At 32.7% G+C, this 18,340-nt stretch overlaps 1 protein-coding gene across 1 annotated transcript; it reads left to right on the top strand.

The window, feature by feature from the left end:
* Positions 1–154: 154 nt before the first annotated feature.
* Positions 155–15,175, top strand: LOC143062456 (calcitonin gene-related peptide type 1 receptor-like). Its single transcript, XM_076234145.1, has 13 exons — positions 155–236; positions 752–811; positions 1,559–2,060; positions 2,549–2,664; positions 3,421–3,512; positions 5,523–5,670; positions 6,475–6,625; positions 7,580–7,640; positions 8,216–8,297; positions 9,755–9,834; positions 10,429–10,564; positions 13,355–13,396; positions 14,853–15,175. The coding sequence occupies exons 2-13, from the start codon at positions 770–772 to the stop codon at positions 15,111–15,113; spliced, it is 1,713 nt and encodes a 570-aa protein (XP_076090260.1). The 5' UTR covers positions 155–236; positions 752–769; the 3' UTR covers positions 15,114–15,175.
* Positions 15,176–18,340: the final 3,165 nt, after the last annotated feature.

The raw sequence follows: 18,340 nt of genomic DNA, 5'->3' as shown, positions 1-18,340 counted from the left end.
TCCTTAACCTTCTTTATAAAGTAAAGGTGCAATTCCAAAGGTAGATCAAAAACTTTGATCATTCATACCTGACAGGTGAACGATAGCAAAATCTAATTAAGACTCTACGTGGCGCAGCCATAAATAGCAACATTAACAAAGTTAACAAATCACTTTTGAATTGAGTAACAAAATGTTATGTATGAATACGTTGCAGATAACATTAATGAAACATACAAAAATATCTGTTATACACGGTAAGTGATTTGTTATTACGACGGAACTATTGACTTAATAATAATAATTATAATGATAATTATCAAATGCACGAATAAATTAAATAATTATAAAATAAAAAAATACTCGACATCTAACTACCATAATAAAAAAAATGTACTTCTTAAGTGCAAAGTTGTTCAACTTTATTTATTTCTTAAATTTGTCGCATATATAAAAAAAATCTCATATGTGTGTTTAAGGCGACATAAAATAAAAGATGTCAAAATCTCTTCAATGTTTAGTATAGTTTTACTCTAAAATCACATCTCGATTTTCTAAAAGGAAATCCTGGGAAACATTTAAGCTTTTATCCAGCGCATATGATATTCATTCATTTGATGTGTTTGAGATTTTGATTTTTGCCATTTGCTTATATACTTTCCGTTTAGATTTTACGGAGTTCGGTATTTTTATTATTTTACTTTTAAATTAAGATAATTGACGTAAAGGCGCTTTCCTTAAATATTTTAAATACAATACAATTTTTATTCAGATAGTCTTCGTAGAAAGAATGATAGTGGTAGTGACTTTGATAATTATTCTGGAATACGTAGTAAGTAAGAAAACTATATTTTAAACAACATTATATGTAAGCGTTGTCAATTCCTATTGTTCATTTTATCTTCGTATGTCATTATGTAATGATTGCAAAACTAGCTAGTCCAACACAAATACAGCTCCAGGTGGATTTAAGGACGTTCCTAATTCACTGGTTCAAAATTTTAATAAACAGTTCAATTAAAAGTTGAGATTCTTTGTGCCATACTGAGGATCTGATTCAACGATACCGATGTTTCCAGCAATTTTCTAGTTATATCAAACAAGGACCATGATATCAAATGAAAGTTAACGGAATTAATAAAAAAAAAAAAAAAAAGGAATGCCTATTACATATTTTTAAAAAGATTTACCGGCAACGAAAAATGTTCTACTAAATATTGAATGTAGGCTATATTCTTTCAGTCTAATTTTATTATATTGAAAAAACTATTTTGTGCTTTTGTATGTAAAGTTATGATAAATCAAAGATATTCTTATTTCACATTTGTCATGTTGTGTCCTTTTATAGTCGACTGACCGGTATGAGTTTCCTCATGATTGAAGTCCGAAAGTGGCCTTTAGTTGCTTATATTCACTTCGTTTGAACAATGGGGGATAGTTGTCTTATTGGCATAAAAACCACATTCCCTCATGCTTGTATGATATGATATGATATAATTACTTTAGGTAACCAATTTGTAGGAGCTGGTCGTACATGATCCCCATTAAAAATAATCATGGCATTGAATTATCTTTGTAGGTAATTGTGAGTCCTCTCCAAGAAAAACGGAGAAAACCGGGAAACTGTCGCGATAGAGATGGTATAATACTGCCGATATCAGAATTTGAGATATCGACGTGTGCAATGTGTTACTTTTATCTGATAAAAGAAAATCCCAAGTTGTTCCCAGTAAAGCAATGCAGCGCTTCAAATAGTAAAACGGTTTGTCTAATGGAAAAGAATAAAAACAATAACATGAATTACTGTCATTGTCCTTCAATAAACAATGCAAGCTCTTTGATTTACATTGATAATTCTATTGGAAAAGAGAAGCTATCCAAACAATGGCATCAGTGCTGTGAAGATGCAGCAAATTGTTGCAATGCACAAACATATAGTGATGACATTGACGAAATGCCTGAAGATAGGGATGACGCATGTCCACACACCTGGGATGGGTGGATGTGTTGGAATAAAACTTTAAGGAAAACATCCGTGCACAACCAATGTCCGAGATTTTTGTCTTTGTCTGACTACAGAGGTACGTATCATAACCATTGAATAGGAATTGTATTTGTTTTCGATGATATGTTGATACGCGTTCTTCTTTATCATAAAAAGTAAAATTACAAAAATACTGAACTCCGAGGAAATTCAAAACGTTAAGTTCCTATTAAATGGCAAAATGAAATGATAAAACACATCACACGAATGAACAACAACTGTCATATTCCTAACTTGATACAGGCATTTTCAAATGTAGAAAATGGGGGATTGAACCTGGTTTTATAGCGCTAAACCGTTCACTTGTATGACAGTCGCATCAAATTTCATTATATTTACAACAATGCGTGAACAAAGCAGAAATATTAGGTAAAATTGTCAAAATAGGGGTACAACAGTTATCACTTTGTCACAATCTTTAATATAAGACCCAAGCTAGCAATATTTAACGACCACCTAAATGACAACAATAAGTCTGCCTGTTGGAAATAGAACAATAACTCTTGCAATTTAATTTTACAATAGAAAATGCAACTAAAATTTGTACTGGGAATGGTACGTGGTGGGTTGACCCAGAGACTCTCCAAGAAAGAACAGATTATTCTAAATGCCTCTCGAAAGATGCTTTACAACGTCTGAAGGTAAAATTCAATATTCTTTTTAACAAACTGCATGGATATTCTATGTTCAATGCAAATCTTAATGCGAGTTTAAAGAAAGGAAGACAGTTAATCTTTCGATCTATAGTAAGTCACAGAAACAAATAACAATATGGCAAAAAATTAAATGACGAAAAGCCCAAAAAATCTTATACAGAAAACTATACGTTGCACATCATGAAATCCACCCCAAAAAAAAGGAAAAAAATCATATGCTCAGTGAAGAGAAATTTACCAATGTTCAAAATAAGTAAATCCATTTTGAATATTAAATTTTTTGGACATGTTAGAGCGTTTTAAATCGGGAAGAGGCTTCCTTGATGTTGGCTCTATCCCAGTCAAAGAGAGTTGGCATGGTTTAGGAACTGAGCATACACGTTGTTGCAACTTACCATGCATATTATTAAATAAGATATCTTTATGTATCCTAAACTTTGATAACGTCGACATTAAATCGAAGACAGATTGATATACTTTTATAGTCTGCCGAACTTTAAGATTTGCTGTAGGTTTGTGATGTCGATTACACTGTTTTATTTGGATATCTATCGCCATCTTTCCTCGAACTTAAACTTTTGGTAACCAATATGCATAAAACATTGAGGAATATCAAAATCAAGAGCTGCACCTCAACAAAGAATATTTCAAACCACGCACTATCCACGGGATTATTACTGAGTTGATGTTGAAATGCTCGGAGATTTTAGCGTACTTAAAAATATTTTTTTAATATTTCAGTTCCATAAGATTTCAACAATAGTGAGCCTTTCTATCAACGCCTTTGGAATTTCTTTGCTGATTCCTGCAATAATCGTTTTCGTACTTTACAGGTAACAAAATTTACATGAGTTAACTTTTATTCAAAATTTAATAGTTAAAAAGTAGTGGTGAATGTGACAATGATTGGGATCCAGCAGCCAAAACTGTGTTAACATGTATATACAACACAAGTGACAAATACATACAAAATGAACAAATAAATCTGGCAAAGAAACCAATAAAATAATATTTTGTAGTTAATAGTTACTGCAGTAAATTCAAACTATGTCATACTAATATACATTTTTTCGATACAGTACAAAGTAAGTAAAATATGAAAACAAGGGTAATCAAAATGAAAACGACAATATAAAAAGATCATGCGTTCGAATCACACCTTTTTACTCACCTAACCAGGCACCCCCACCCCCCAACAAAAACACAATGAAGTCTGGATTTACAAATACCAAGCCACGTCAAGAATATAACGACCAAAAGGAACATAATAGTACAAAAACAAATTCAGGGAGAAATGTCAAGTAAATAAAACAAGACAGAACAGTATGGACTCCTAATTAAACAAAATTATGTCCACAATGAAAGAGGGCTTCAGAAATACTGTGAAATTGTTCTTTCGAGTTGTGGTATTAATAATATATAGATTCTAAAACAAACTATAAAAAATCTCTGAAAACTTTAAATTTCGATCCTTATTTGCAATTAGTATTATCAAAACTTTGATTTTTCAACCTTGTTTACCACCATTCCTATGTGAATTAAAAAAAAAGTCGTCTAAAAGAAATAAGGCTCAACGCCTTTCAAAATAAAAATGATAACATACGCTATAAATGATTACTTTGGGATACCATACGGCATATTTTGTTAATAGAGAACAAAAAGATAAAACTTGTTACAACAAGTGATCACAATGCTGGAGTTTCTTTATTGACAACATATTTGTTGAATTTGGATGTAAACTTTTTCAAAAAATTGTCGGCATTCCTATGCGAAAGAACTGTACGCCTCTTCTTGTTGACCTCTTCTTAATTATATAATTTCACATGAGTATGAGTTCCTTCGGACACTTGTCAAAAATACGAAAATCAATTAAGCTATATCATTTAATTTCACATTCAGATATTTTGATGATGTTATTTCATAATAGTTATCAAAGGTACCAGGATTATAATTTAATAGGCCAGACGCGCGTTTCGTCTTCATAAGACTCTTCAGTGACACTCATATCAAAATATTTTTAATATTTTTTTCACTGGACGTTAAGCAACCAACAATCAATCAATGTTTACCATCTTAAACTAGTGCTATAGAGTGTTCTTGTATTTAATTATCAACCTTTACTGATTTGTCCATTTTTGGTAATATCCTTTTGGCTTATCTCGTTACTTATGCATCCCCCTAATGTGATGCTGTGCTGGGGAATTGTTTCTGTTTTTCATGTTTGTTTATGTGCTTTGTCTATCTGCAATTTCGTTTTTCTTTGTTGACATATTTTGTTTTACTAGTGAGTCAAATCTAAGATGACTGCTGTACTCCTATTTTTTACATTTTAAATTTTTTACCTTTTATATCTTTTTTGTTTTGTTCACAATTGTTGCCAATATAATGTTACATGCGACTGGCATGCAAGTAAAAGGTTTAGCTAGCTATACAACTAGTCTTTATTTACCATTTTCTACATAGAGAAATGTCTATACCAAGTCAAGAATAAGACAGTTGTTTTCGATTTGTTTGATGTATTTGAGATTTTGATTTTGCCATTTGATAAGGGACCTTCTGATTTGAATTTTTCTTGGAGTTCGGTACTTTTGTTAGTGTACTTTTACTCTTATCTTGGGTTATACTAAATATATAATTTCTCTCGGTTTTTCTAGTCATAAACACAAATGACCAAAAATTGAGTAACCAATATATTTTATCACAAAAAATGTTTTACCCATTGAAAACAAAAATCAAAGACTTTTCAATGGTTACGACATCACCACAATGATCTCAAATATATTCTTAAGTATTTAACTAAAAAAAATAATATTGGTTTTTCATTGTTTTTTTTTATTTTTCAGGAATTTACGCCGTCAAAACAGAATCAAACTTCACATTAACCTGTTCCTTTCTTTACTTTTGTGTGGAATAACTGTCATGTGTTGGGACGTCATGATCAAATACAACAAAATTGTAAACCAACAAGACGACATTGTACAATATAATCAGGTAATAAAAAGATGTAAAACATTTTAGAATTATGTATATAATATGTACGAAATTAACTTATCTTTCATTTTATCAGCATCCTATTGTTGTTTCCCCCTCTGATGAGGTATATAAATTGTACAATAAAAACAACACGTTATAAATTTCAGGCATACGATACGCTTTTCTTGATTTACCTTCATCAGGAACGCTCAAACTGAATATTTGAAAGCAAAGGATGTATAATAGCCGAAACGGTTCAAACAGCTACATGACTTAAAAAGACAAAAAAAAGGAAAAGTCTAACTTTGCCTAGTGGAGTTGAAACCTTATTTTTTATTTACTGAACTCCGAGGAAAATTTAAATTGGAAAGTCCCTAATCAAACGGCAAAATCAAAAGCACCGACACATCAAACAAATGGACAACAACTGTCATATTCCTGACTTGGTACAGGCATTTTCCCATGTAGAAAACGGTGGATGAAACCTGATTTTAAATATACCTAAACCTCTCACGTGTATGTCAGTCGTATACTATTCCATTATATCGACGTTCTGACAACTGAATTGTTGATAACATCAGGGGCTGAAAGTCCACTACCAGAGGTATCGACCCAGTGATGTAACAAGTGAAAACATCACGAAATAAATTTAATGGTTCGAAGCATTTTTCGGGATGTACCTTTATCGGTAATGCTTAAATCCATATGCGAAAACTCTCGTAACAACCAATTATTAATCCCTTATAAATATTTGAATCACATTGAAAAAAGGAACTTGATTTCATTTTTATTTACTTATAAATTGTGTTACTTTTTTTGCAGCATGGGTGCATACTATTAAACATGACGGAGCACTATTTTCGATCTACAACTTATTATTGGATGTTGTGTGAGGGTTTTTACCTGCACCGACTGTTATTGAACGCTTTTGTTCCTCCAAAGCGATTAATAGGATACTACATCACAGGATGGGGTAAGCTTGTAGGACATTTCAGGATGGGGTAAATTTGTAGTACATTTCATGATGGGGTAAGTTTGTAGTACATTTCATGAAGGGGTAAATTTATAGGACATTTAAGAATGGGGTTAATCTTGCAGGAATTTCATTGCTATATTATGATAAAAGAGGGACGAAAGATACCAGAGGGACAGTCAAACTCATAAATCGACTTTAAACTGACAACGCCATGGCTAAAAAAGAAAAGGACAAACAGACAAACAATAGTACACATAACACACCATAGAAAACTAAAGAATAAACAAACACGAACCCCACATAAGATACACATATAAATACACCTCTGAGTTAACGCCATAGTTTGCATTGATATTTGCCGGAGTACAAATACAGTGTATACACTACTGTATATTGGTGAATCCGAACATTCATTTTACAAACGTATTAAATGCCATTATAGTGACAACTAATGTAAACTGCATCGTCCTCTCATTCAATACTTCAGTTCCTCTTACCACACTTACACAGACCGCAATCGACCAACTCCGTCTAATGAGGAAAGAATCACTCTGGAAAGATTTTGGATAAGAAAATTGAAAACGTTTGCTCTAAATTGGATCAATCAAAATCTGTGGTTTAAGTAGTGCAGTGTGTCATTTTGGGTGCATATATACACAGCCTCGTTCTTTAATATGCCAGAACATTTAAAGTTTTAGAATAACTAAAGCGTTGTTTTAATTATTCATTGATATTTATACTGTTTTAACTGATTGGTTGCCTTATGGTGTGGCTATGGTTATAATGATAAAATATCTTAAGTCCAACGGTCAGCATAAAAAGGAAAATGGAAAAGTTGTTTGACTTAAGGATTTGTCGAACATTGCAGCAAATGAAAACATGTCTAGATAACACGAATCGAACGACGACAATTGCAAAATATTTAAATCTGCATTTGTTTTCTTTTTTCAGGAATGCCATTGATAACAGCCTTGATATATACAGTGCTGCGAATTAGTTTGTTTGATAACAGGTAAAGGATCAAAGTTGTGAAATATCTCCTCAATATTTTCCTCAAAGTTTTGTTGTTGTTGTTATTTTACTTTAATGAAATATCTCATAGGGTTATTATAATTAATTTGTATGATTGCATTGAAAGCGATATGGGGTTGGGGTTTACGTTAATCAAACGAAATAAAAATACACAAAGCTTGTTTACGTAAACATCCGTCTTTACAAGTATTTGATTTTGTCTCAAAGTCACAAAGGTTCCTTTAAAATTAAAACAAATCACTCACTTCACTGTAAGATCAATATGGCCGCTCGAACTGATTTAAAAGTTCCACTGAAGAACACAGTTACCGGGTATGTTCTACAAATTATCTGGCAAAGAAATTAACAAATATTGTCATACATAGCACGACAATTGTACTTTAAACTACGGAAACACCATTTAAGCACTTCAACATTCACAGTAATATAACTATATGTCACAAAAACATTGCAGTGAAATACGTATGGAAAAGGAAAAGTGTTCGGTTGAATTGCAGAGTAGATATACATAGTGGTGACTGAAGTCTAATCATTAATATGATGCTATTATTTCAGTGATTGTTGGATAGACCCAGTAACTGGCAAGTACCACGGTCTAGAATGGATACTGTTTGCACCAACTATACTGTGCATTATTGTATGTTGTTTTGAGTATTATTTACAAACACGAACTTTTAATTGAGATATTATTGGAACTATCCATATTCATCTTCAAAAAAGACTTTTAAAATGTATAGGTACAACGTTTGTTACAATTTAACACAATTCAGAAGAAGGCTTACATTAACGGGAATAAGGGATATTCAGACTTTAAAATTAGACAACAATCCAAACGAAAACAACGTGTAAAGGGCTTCAATAGTTAGCAAGGGTTCCTAATACGACTTAGCTCTAAATTGCTCTTAGTCTCCATGTGGAAGAGTGAATATGTTGAGTTCAATAAACAAAATATCTAATTACTTTGAGGATTTTGTTTTAGGATTTAGTTTTTGTGTATACACAATTTGCTTTTTGAAAATAATACGAGAAGATGAAACTTTTTAACATCCTTGAAATTGCTGATTAAGTTCAACTACCTCCATTCTGTGAATACTATTGTTAAAAAGGGACGGCTTTTCGTTTTGATAAATATGCATGTTGATAACATCTTTGTTTCAATAAATGCGTTGAAAGTAAGTAATTTGAACAGAAGCATAAAAATATCATTGTACACAAATTGATTGCGAATTTGTATAATTTTTCAAATTGTCTTCAACAGCATGATTTATAGATTACCATATGATTTAAATTTCATTGTTGTTGAAAACTGTGTTGTTCTTTAGTTTTAAAATTTTGGACTTATTGATTATCTGCCGTTTTGTCACATCCCCGTTTTATTCATATTATTGTTTATAGCAGTTGTTGAAGAACCATATTATTTTAATGATGTCGTTTTTTTCTTTCAAAATTTGATTTATCATGCATCAAGAGTGCCATCAAAATGATTTTTTCGACAAATTTGGATATATGCACCAAATAAAAGTATAAAAATAAGGAGACGCAGTATAATTGCCAATGAGACAATGATTAAAAAAAACCATATGACACGTAAGTGAACACTGGTAAGTCACCCTACGGCCTTCAGCAATGAACACAAAATATTGACCATACCGTAAATTAATGTAAGACCACAGTTTGCCAATATGTGAAACAATTCAAAAGGGGAAGCCAATTGTCCCATTTATACTGAAATATTGATGATAAGATATGGAAGATTGAAACCTATGTTAGGCTAGGTTAAATCTAAAACCAAGGAAAGTAAATAAAAAAGAGAGATTTCATTTGACTGGAAATAAGGAGGTAATATGTGGCGGAAACACATGGTTATTTATTGTAACAAACTATTTCAAAGTTTTAGATCATTGTAGCATACGTAAAACTAATCTTCTAACTCATTTCTTCCGTGAAACAGATGGATATGGTCACAAGAGCCATACTTAAATTGAAATCAATCAAACCACTTCTTTTCCTTTTCATAATGATTGCTTTATTTAGCAAATGTAATTAAGAAGTTAAATTATTAAAGCATTTATATGTTACAGTTACTCGTTGCAGATTAATGTGTTTTTCCTTTTGAACATTCTTCGAGTACTGGTACGACAGCTTTCTCATCCTAATGAACCTAAAACTTACAGGTAAGTTTGAAATCACAATTTTCCTATCAGTACATTTAGGTATGTAGAAATAGCAATTTACTGGTTATTTTTTTGTTCTCTGCACAGCTTTCATCGAATTGACTTGTCGTTATAAAACTCAGGAGAATAATTAAAAGTTAGAAATAAAGAATGCATAGCTCTTACTGCTTGTATGGTGTATATGCAGCGTTAGGTTTAATTATTTTGGCCTTGATCAGCAATGGAATGATGACTGAGTTGTCGATATGTTCATATAGTGCAGAAAAATTTACTTGTTTGTTCACGATGTCAATAATACTGCACATTATGTCTATTAAATAATAAAACTCTAAATAAAATATCTAAAAGTTCTTGAATAGTTTAATAGTAATTAACTGAATCGTTTTAAGAAATATGCAGTATATCCCGTAAGATTCTATGATTGAGGATGGATTAGAAATAAAACTTGTTGAACTATAATCATGACGAATAATGAGCTTTCGAATGGTAACTTACAGTCTTTATAAAAAGTATAAGTCGAATATTGATACAAACTTTAACATATGAATTCAGCTTTACTTAAATATCATTTATTTATCCAAACAATCGTTTCAGAAAAGCTGTGAAGGCAACACTTATACTGATACCGCTCTTGGGAGTTCACCAGTTCTTCACTATTTACAGACCTCGTCCTGGTGACGATGGGTACTACGCAATGACAATGACAGCAGCAGTTATTTATAATTCACAGGTACGTATATATAACTAGATGTGCCAAAGCGACACGAATGGTCCCGTCTTAAAAAATCTGCAACTTCAATAACACATGTGGAAACAAACATGACGGTAGTCTAACATATCAAACATCAGCTCAAAATCTGGAGGCGTATAGAAAAATGTTTGTATAACTGTCATTTTCAACAATTTTGTAAACCTTTAATTTTGGCAAAAATTAGTGGAGCAGAAAGAAACTTAAAATTGGTCTGTAACTCATCATGGTAAGCTCACATACCAAAAATCAGCGAAATATCTGAAAGCATTTCGAAAAAAGGTCCGTATAACTGTGACTTTCAAAAATTTATCCAAAGCCCGAAATTACAGCAAAAAAACCCTGAGTCGAACGAAAGTCAAACTTGATCTGTAACTCATCATGAGAAACTCACAGACCAAAAAACCAGCCCAATCTGAAAGCGTTTAGAAAAAAATCGTATAACTGTGATTTTCAACAATTTATCAAAGTCCAGAGCCGGTAATTTCGGCAAAAATTAGCGGAGCGGAACGAAACTAAAACATGATCTGTAACTAATCATGGTTAACTCACATAACAAAAATCAGCCCAATGTCTGAAGGCGTTTAGAAAAAAACCTCCGTATAATGGTTTGTTGCGGAATGACGGAATTACGGAATGACTGAATGATGGACAAGGGTAAAACTATATGGCACCGACAACTTCGTTGCGGGGCCACAAAAAAGAAGATGTAGAATGATTGCCAATGTGACATCTCTCCACAAGAGACCAAATGACACAACTTGGGATTTTGAAGTATTTTTTCTTTTCTTTAGTGTCGTTTGTTCGGCATGATAGTTCAGAAATAAGAAAACGATAAAATTATTACATTATAGTTAGCGAAGCACATAATATTTGTCTCTTACTAAATACGTATCAAAAGAGGAAATATATCAGTGTGTAACAGTACATCATACGAACAAACTATAAAAATCAGCTGAAAAGAGTTACCTTCATCAGATCGAATCAAGGCACACAAAAAATAACAATGTTGCGCCATCTATCGGTAGATTAAAGTCACGCCCATTCCGAATACATTATTCTTGACCATTGGTAGCTCTTGAACTCTTCAATTTGGAGGTAAAACACGGTAGCGTCTAGATTCTACACACTTGGTAAAGCAGGAAACAAAAACATACGTTGACATTCATGCATTTTTGCAAGAAACATACATAGGAACTTCTATTAATCGATTAAAAACATTCAAATTGTCACTAAATATAGTCGTATGTTTAGGGATGTAAAGACTTGTTGCACAATAAGCACGTGGCAATTGTTTACATACACTTTCTACATGTACACGTGTTCATGTTATAGGCATTATTTTATTGGATGCAGTGGGTTTCGACTGCAACCAATGAAAATCATTACCTTGTGTCTCTGAAATTCTATCTCAATCTTCCAAGGATGGAGAGGAGGGAAGTGGATCGTAACCCGTGGCTAGTGAAGATGAGTTACTGAAAGCAAGTGCAATGCCAATAAGAACTAATAAGAAATCTTGTGAATAAGACTGACTAGAATATCAACCATATCACTTCCAACACCCATTAGTGTAAAGACATCATTAACAGTCAGAGAAAAACCGAACTTGTGCATTGCCAAATATAGGTAGCGACAAATTGTAAAACAGTGAATGACTGTACATATATGTATCACACAAATATTAATTTCGGTTTAAATACTAAAAAAAAATCAACATGTTTACCGATGAAACATTATTCAAAGATCTAGTTACAGACCTGAATAAGCAACATTTTAGAATAAGTTGGTTCAAGAATCGATAGGTTAACCTGTATCGTGTCTTAATTTACGTGCTAGGTTAATAACATCACCGTAAAAATTAGGATGTGCTATAGCAAACAATAAAAAGCCACAAGAAGAGAAAATGTGAAGCAATTCTAAAGAAAAAAACCCAAATACCTGATTTACGATAAAGTAATAAACAAAAGACAGATACCACCGACAGCAACCAACAACAATCACTGATTTAAAGGCTCAAGACTTGGAATAGGCACATATACAGAATTTGACGGTGTTAAACATGCTTGTGAGTGCTGAACCCACCTTGAACAGTGGTTTAACACCATAACATGAAAAATATGCTGAAAATTATTTTTGGTAATGGCTTGAATATTTAAATTGGCACAAAACAATAATGACAATTTAAAAAAACCAACATATAACTAGTAACTAATAGTGTCAGTCAAGTGCCTATGCAGAATTGTAGTATGACGTTTTAACTGCTGTAGTTTACCAAAATCCGATTTCGTTTATACACTATCGTACCGAGTCGTCAAATGCCAACTTTGCACAAACTGATACCTCAAATGAATGATTGACATGTGTAGTTACAAGTATGAATAAAGGCAACAGTAATATACCGGTGTTCAAAAGTCATAAATCGATTGAGAGAAAACAAATCCGGGTTACAAACTAAAACCGAGGGGAATACTTTAACTTTAAAAGGAAAACAACGAAACAACAGAAACACTAAAGAGCAACAAAAAAACAAACGACAATGTAACACACACAGAAAAAAAACTATAAGATAACAACTACCATTTTCCTGACTTGGTACAGGACAAATAATGGTCGATTGAACCAGGTTTTGTGGGGAGCCTAACCTCGTATCAACAACAAAATGAAGACGTTTTCGATGTGAATACAAGACCCTTTATTTGCACAACGCCGTTGTATCGGATCTACACAACCTCTTTTAGGAAATGGATTTTACGTTATTTTATTATATTACAGGCAATTTTAATATCCTTCATTTTCTTCTATTTTAACTCGGAGGTAAGTAAAATATAAAAAAAGATATTCCAATTTCATTTGACCTAAACCCATCAAGCTCGATGATTCGATAAGACTGTTTCAGTAACTATTAATCTATATTTATTATATTTATTACTGTTAATTAAACTACGTTTTTAACAGACAGATTACACATTTAGGCATGCACAGATTGGTACCCCATTTCTTTTTTTTTCTTCTATTAGACAAGGTATTACAGCAAATTCAATAACTATGGTTAATGTACTTTGTCATTTGCGGATTTGGGTAATAATATTTGTCAAAAATCCTATCAAATTAGTTTGCATGTTGTTTTTGAATTAGTATAGGCGATTACACAATGTGTATGGATAGTTGAAAACGGCACATTTACACATACCCATGATGATCAGAGTTGAATGAAGTTGAGCTAGTTGTTTCGGAAAACAAACTACTCCAAATTGCTATTGTATAAAATTTATGTAATAGCTTGAGTACAGTTAAGGCTGATATATTCAGGTAAATACTGAGGAAATGAGAGCAGAGTAATCGTCAGTGATACAGAAACCTGAAGACGTGATGAACCAAAATGCTTATAGAGGTTAATTATCATACAGTCGTTAACAACAGACGAGTTTCCATACAATATGAAAATCGTTCGGTCATCAATAGTCTTAAAAGATGCGAGTGAATTGAACAAAAACAAACAAGACATATATATATATATTGCTTGAGTAAATGAAGTATATATACAAATGTGCAATACACCTCCTAAATGGTAACGATGTGGGTAGTTTAACTAAGATGCTTAAATCATCAAGGCAATAAAAGAGACACTATGGTTCCCGTTCATTTGTTTGGAAAACTCATTTTTTCCCAAAAAAGAAATGGGGATAATATTGTCTTTTTTATTCCTACTGAAAGAATGTTGTATGAATTATTACATTAGTTTATCTTAGATTTGACGCTCAATGTAAAAACTACTTCTCTATTAGATATAAGTGGTAGTTTTCAACCTTAAATCAATCGATCACAAAATATAGACGAAGAATGAGGAATTTAAAAAAATAGAAAATGGGGTCAAATTTATATCCTGTAATTAACCAAGGGAACATTTAAAAATAATAATCAAACTATGTATTTAACAATCATAAAAGATGCAAAATGGTCAATTCGATGAACATACAGATCCTTTTTCTTAGCTTTGCTTAACAACGATCTGATTACACCTCGTTATTAACCCTTAACTATATCAAGTAGTTAAATCTGCTTTTCTTCAAGGGTTTGCCGCTTCAGCTTTTCTAATAGAAGCCGTCGTGGTTCTCATTAACTAAAGATAAAACAGTTTAGTGAAAATAATTGACCAAAAATCAAATTTGAAAAGCTAATTAGAAAGTTGTTATAGACATTCTTGTTAAAACAACTTTTTCAATGAGAAATAAAAACAAAAACAGCTAGTTTAAACTTTTCTTCTCATTAGGTTTTGTCAAATCTTAGGACCAGTTTGTATCGACGACGACAATCAGCTATACTTGAAAGAAAAAGTCTTACGTCTACGCTCAACTCTAGACGATCATCGGCAGTCTCATCAGGACCAAACACCATCCAGATCTACGAAGGAATTCCATCTGATTTGTTATGTAGTGCTAACAATAATGTAAACAATCATTTTCTATCTACACGAGTATCAAATGGCGTTTTTAATCATGGATTCGTTGACATTGAAACAACTCATTTGTAGCACCTTTTCTTTAAATGACAATTAACTTGTTTCCTATAGCATGAAGACTTTTATAAATCACACCTTTTGTAATGTATTGATTTTATTATTCATTTTATTCCGGTAAATAATATACTTTTGACATGACTTGCTTCTATTCTTGTTCATAAAAACGATTTCAATATTTAATAACTATATCAAAACTGCACTCGTGGCGGATGAAATTTTAATCCAAGAATTGACTTATGATCATTATTTCTATTCAATTCTTTTCATCAATAACTCTTAACTGTTTGAAGAAATTTTGAATTATGAATTGCACAAATTAAAATTTAAATTAATCTGCACAAAAAAGATGAAGAAACCAGCAACAGTTGCTAATATTAATCATATTGACTCTTCATATAAATGGAGTCTGTTTTTGTTAATTTAAAAAAAAAGTTATCCAGCTTCTATCAAGATAACATTGCTAATAGATCTATGAAGTTTGACCATCGGATAACTACTGTTATGAGGTTTGAGCATCGGTAAACTATTGTTATGGGCATCGGTAAACTATTGTTATGAGAATTGAGCATCGGAAAACTACTGTTATGAGGATTGAACATCGGTAAACAACTTTTATGAGGATGGGGCATCGGTAAACAACTGTTATGATGTTTGAGCATCGATAAACAACTTTTATGAGGATTGAACATCGGTAAACACACTTTTATGAGGATGGGGCATCGGTAAACAACTTTTATGAGGTTTAAGCATCGGTAAACAACTTCTATGAGGTCTGATCATCGGTAAACTACTGTTATGATGTTTGAGCATCGGTAAACAACTTTTATGATGGTTGGGCTTCGTTAAACAACTTCTATGAGGTTAAAGAATCGGTAAACTACTTCTCTGACGTTTGAGCATCGGTAAACTACTTCTATGAGGATTGAGCATCGGTAGACAACTTTTATTATGTTTGAGCATCGGTAAACAACTTTTATGAGGTCTGAGCATCGGTAAACAACTGTTATGATGTTTGAGCATCGGTAAACTACTGTTATGAGGTTTGCGCATCGGTAAGCTACTGTTATGAGGTGTGAGCATCGGTAAACAACGTTTATGAGGTTTGAGCATCGGTAAACAGTTTCTATGAGGTTTGAGCATCGGTAAACTACATCGGTAAACAACTTCTATGAGGTTTGAGCATTTGTAAACTACTTCTATGAGGTTTGAGCATCGGTAAACTACTTCTATGAGGATTGAGCATCGGTAAACAACTTTTATGATGTTTGAGCATCGGTAAACAACTTTTATGAGGTCTGAGCATCGGTAAACAACTTTTATGATGTTTGAGCATCGGTAAACTACTGTTATGAGGTTTGAGCAGCGGTTAACTACTGTTTTGAGCATCAATAAACAACTTCTATGAGGTTTGAGCATCGGTAAACTACTTCTATAAGGTTTGAGCATCGGTAAACAACGTTTATGAGGTTTGAGCATCGGTGAACAGTTCCCATGAGGTTCGAGCATCGGCGAACAACTGTAATGATGTTTGAGCATCGGCAAACTACTGTTCTGAGGTTTGAGCATCGGTAAACTACTGTTTTGATGTTTGAGCATCGGTAAACTATTGTTATGAGGTTTGAGCATCGGTAAACTACTGTTATGAAGTTTGAGCATCGGTAAACAACTTCTATGATGTTTGAGCATCGATAAACAACTTTTATGATAATTGAGCATCGGTAAACTACTGTTTTGAGGTTTGAGCATCGGTAAACTACTGTTCTGAGGTTTGAGCATCGGTAAACTACTGTTATGATGTTTGAGCATCTGTAAACAACTTTTATGAGGATTGGGCATCGGTTAACAAGTTTTATGAGGATTGAGCATCGGTAAACTATTATTCTGAGGTTTGAGCATCGTTTAACAACTTCTATGAGGTTTGAGCATCGGTAAACAATTTTTATGAGGATTGAGCATCGGTTAACAACTTTTATTAGGATTGAGCATCGGTACACTACTTTCACCGTCATTTGTCCTTTTTTTCTTTTAAAAACGCGTTTCTTACTGTGTAATATACAGTACGAAAAGCCAAAGCATTTGGTTATAATCTTCCAGAAAATCTTGTCGTGACATCCAAGTAGAATGCAATTTCAGTATGAATTACAGAATAAAAGAATGTGAAATAGTTTCAATTACAATTTAAATTGACTCGTGCATGCTCAAGTCTTTAAGATAAAGTAGTATAATCGCATTAATACATAACAAGAGGCTGTCACAACGACAGCAAACCGGATTTATTAATATTTATTTGTGTCCTGGCAATATCACAAGAACCATTACTGATGAATGGTGAAAGTGAAAATCGTCAATATCAAATTTGACCTCCATTTTGTCATCAGTATCCACATCTTAAAATTTGAAAAGCTTAGATTGAATGGTTCATGAGTAAATGCAACACCGTGAATGGAAACGCCATTTCACAATCTTTCAAGAACCATAACTCCTGAACGGTAAAAGTCAAAATCGTCATTATTGAACTTGACCTCTAATTTGCCATCAGTAACAACATATAAAAATTTCAAAAGCTTTGGTTGAATGGTTCATGAGAAAATTCACGGACACGACTGGAAACACCATTTTTCAATCTTTCAAGAACCATAACTCCTGAACGGTAAAAGTCAAAATCGTCATTATTGAACTTGACCTCTATTTTGTCATCAGTAACAACATATAAAAATTTGGGAAGCTTAGGTAGAACAGTTCATGCGTAAATGCACGGACACGACTGGAAACTCCATTTTTCAATTTTTCAAGAACCATAACTCCTGAACGGTAAAAGTCAAAATCGCCATTATTGAACTTGACCTCCATTTTGTCATCAGTAACAACATATAAAAATTTGGAAAGCTTAGGTAGAACAGTTCATGCGAAAATGCATGGACACGTGCACGACTGGAAACTCCATTTTTCAATCTTTCAAGAACCATAACTCCTGAACGGTAAAAGTTATTAAACTTGATACCGACCGTGCAAGGGCTGTATAGCCAGTCAAGGTCGTTAAAAACTTCCATTTGTTAAACTTGACCTTCATTTAGTTGTCAATAACAACATATTAAAATTTTAAAAGCTTTGGTTGAACGGTTCATGAGTTAATGCACGGACAACATTTGATTGCCGCCCGCCCGCCCGCCCGCCGTACATCCCCAAATCAATAACCGACATTTTTGTCACAAAAATCCGGTTAAAAATTAAAGAAAAGG

The sequence above is a fragment of the Mytilus galloprovincialis genome, chromosome 2 (genome assembly GCF_965363235.1).
Source record: "Mytilus galloprovincialis chromosome 2, xbMytGall1.hap1.1, whole genome shotgun sequence".
Taxonomy (NCBI): Eukaryota; Metazoa; Mollusca; class Bivalvia; order Mytilida; family Mytilidae; genus Mytilus; species Mytilus galloprovincialis.
Note: the sequence above shows the minus strand (reverse complement) of the source record. Positions and strands in the feature narration are given on the sequence as shown.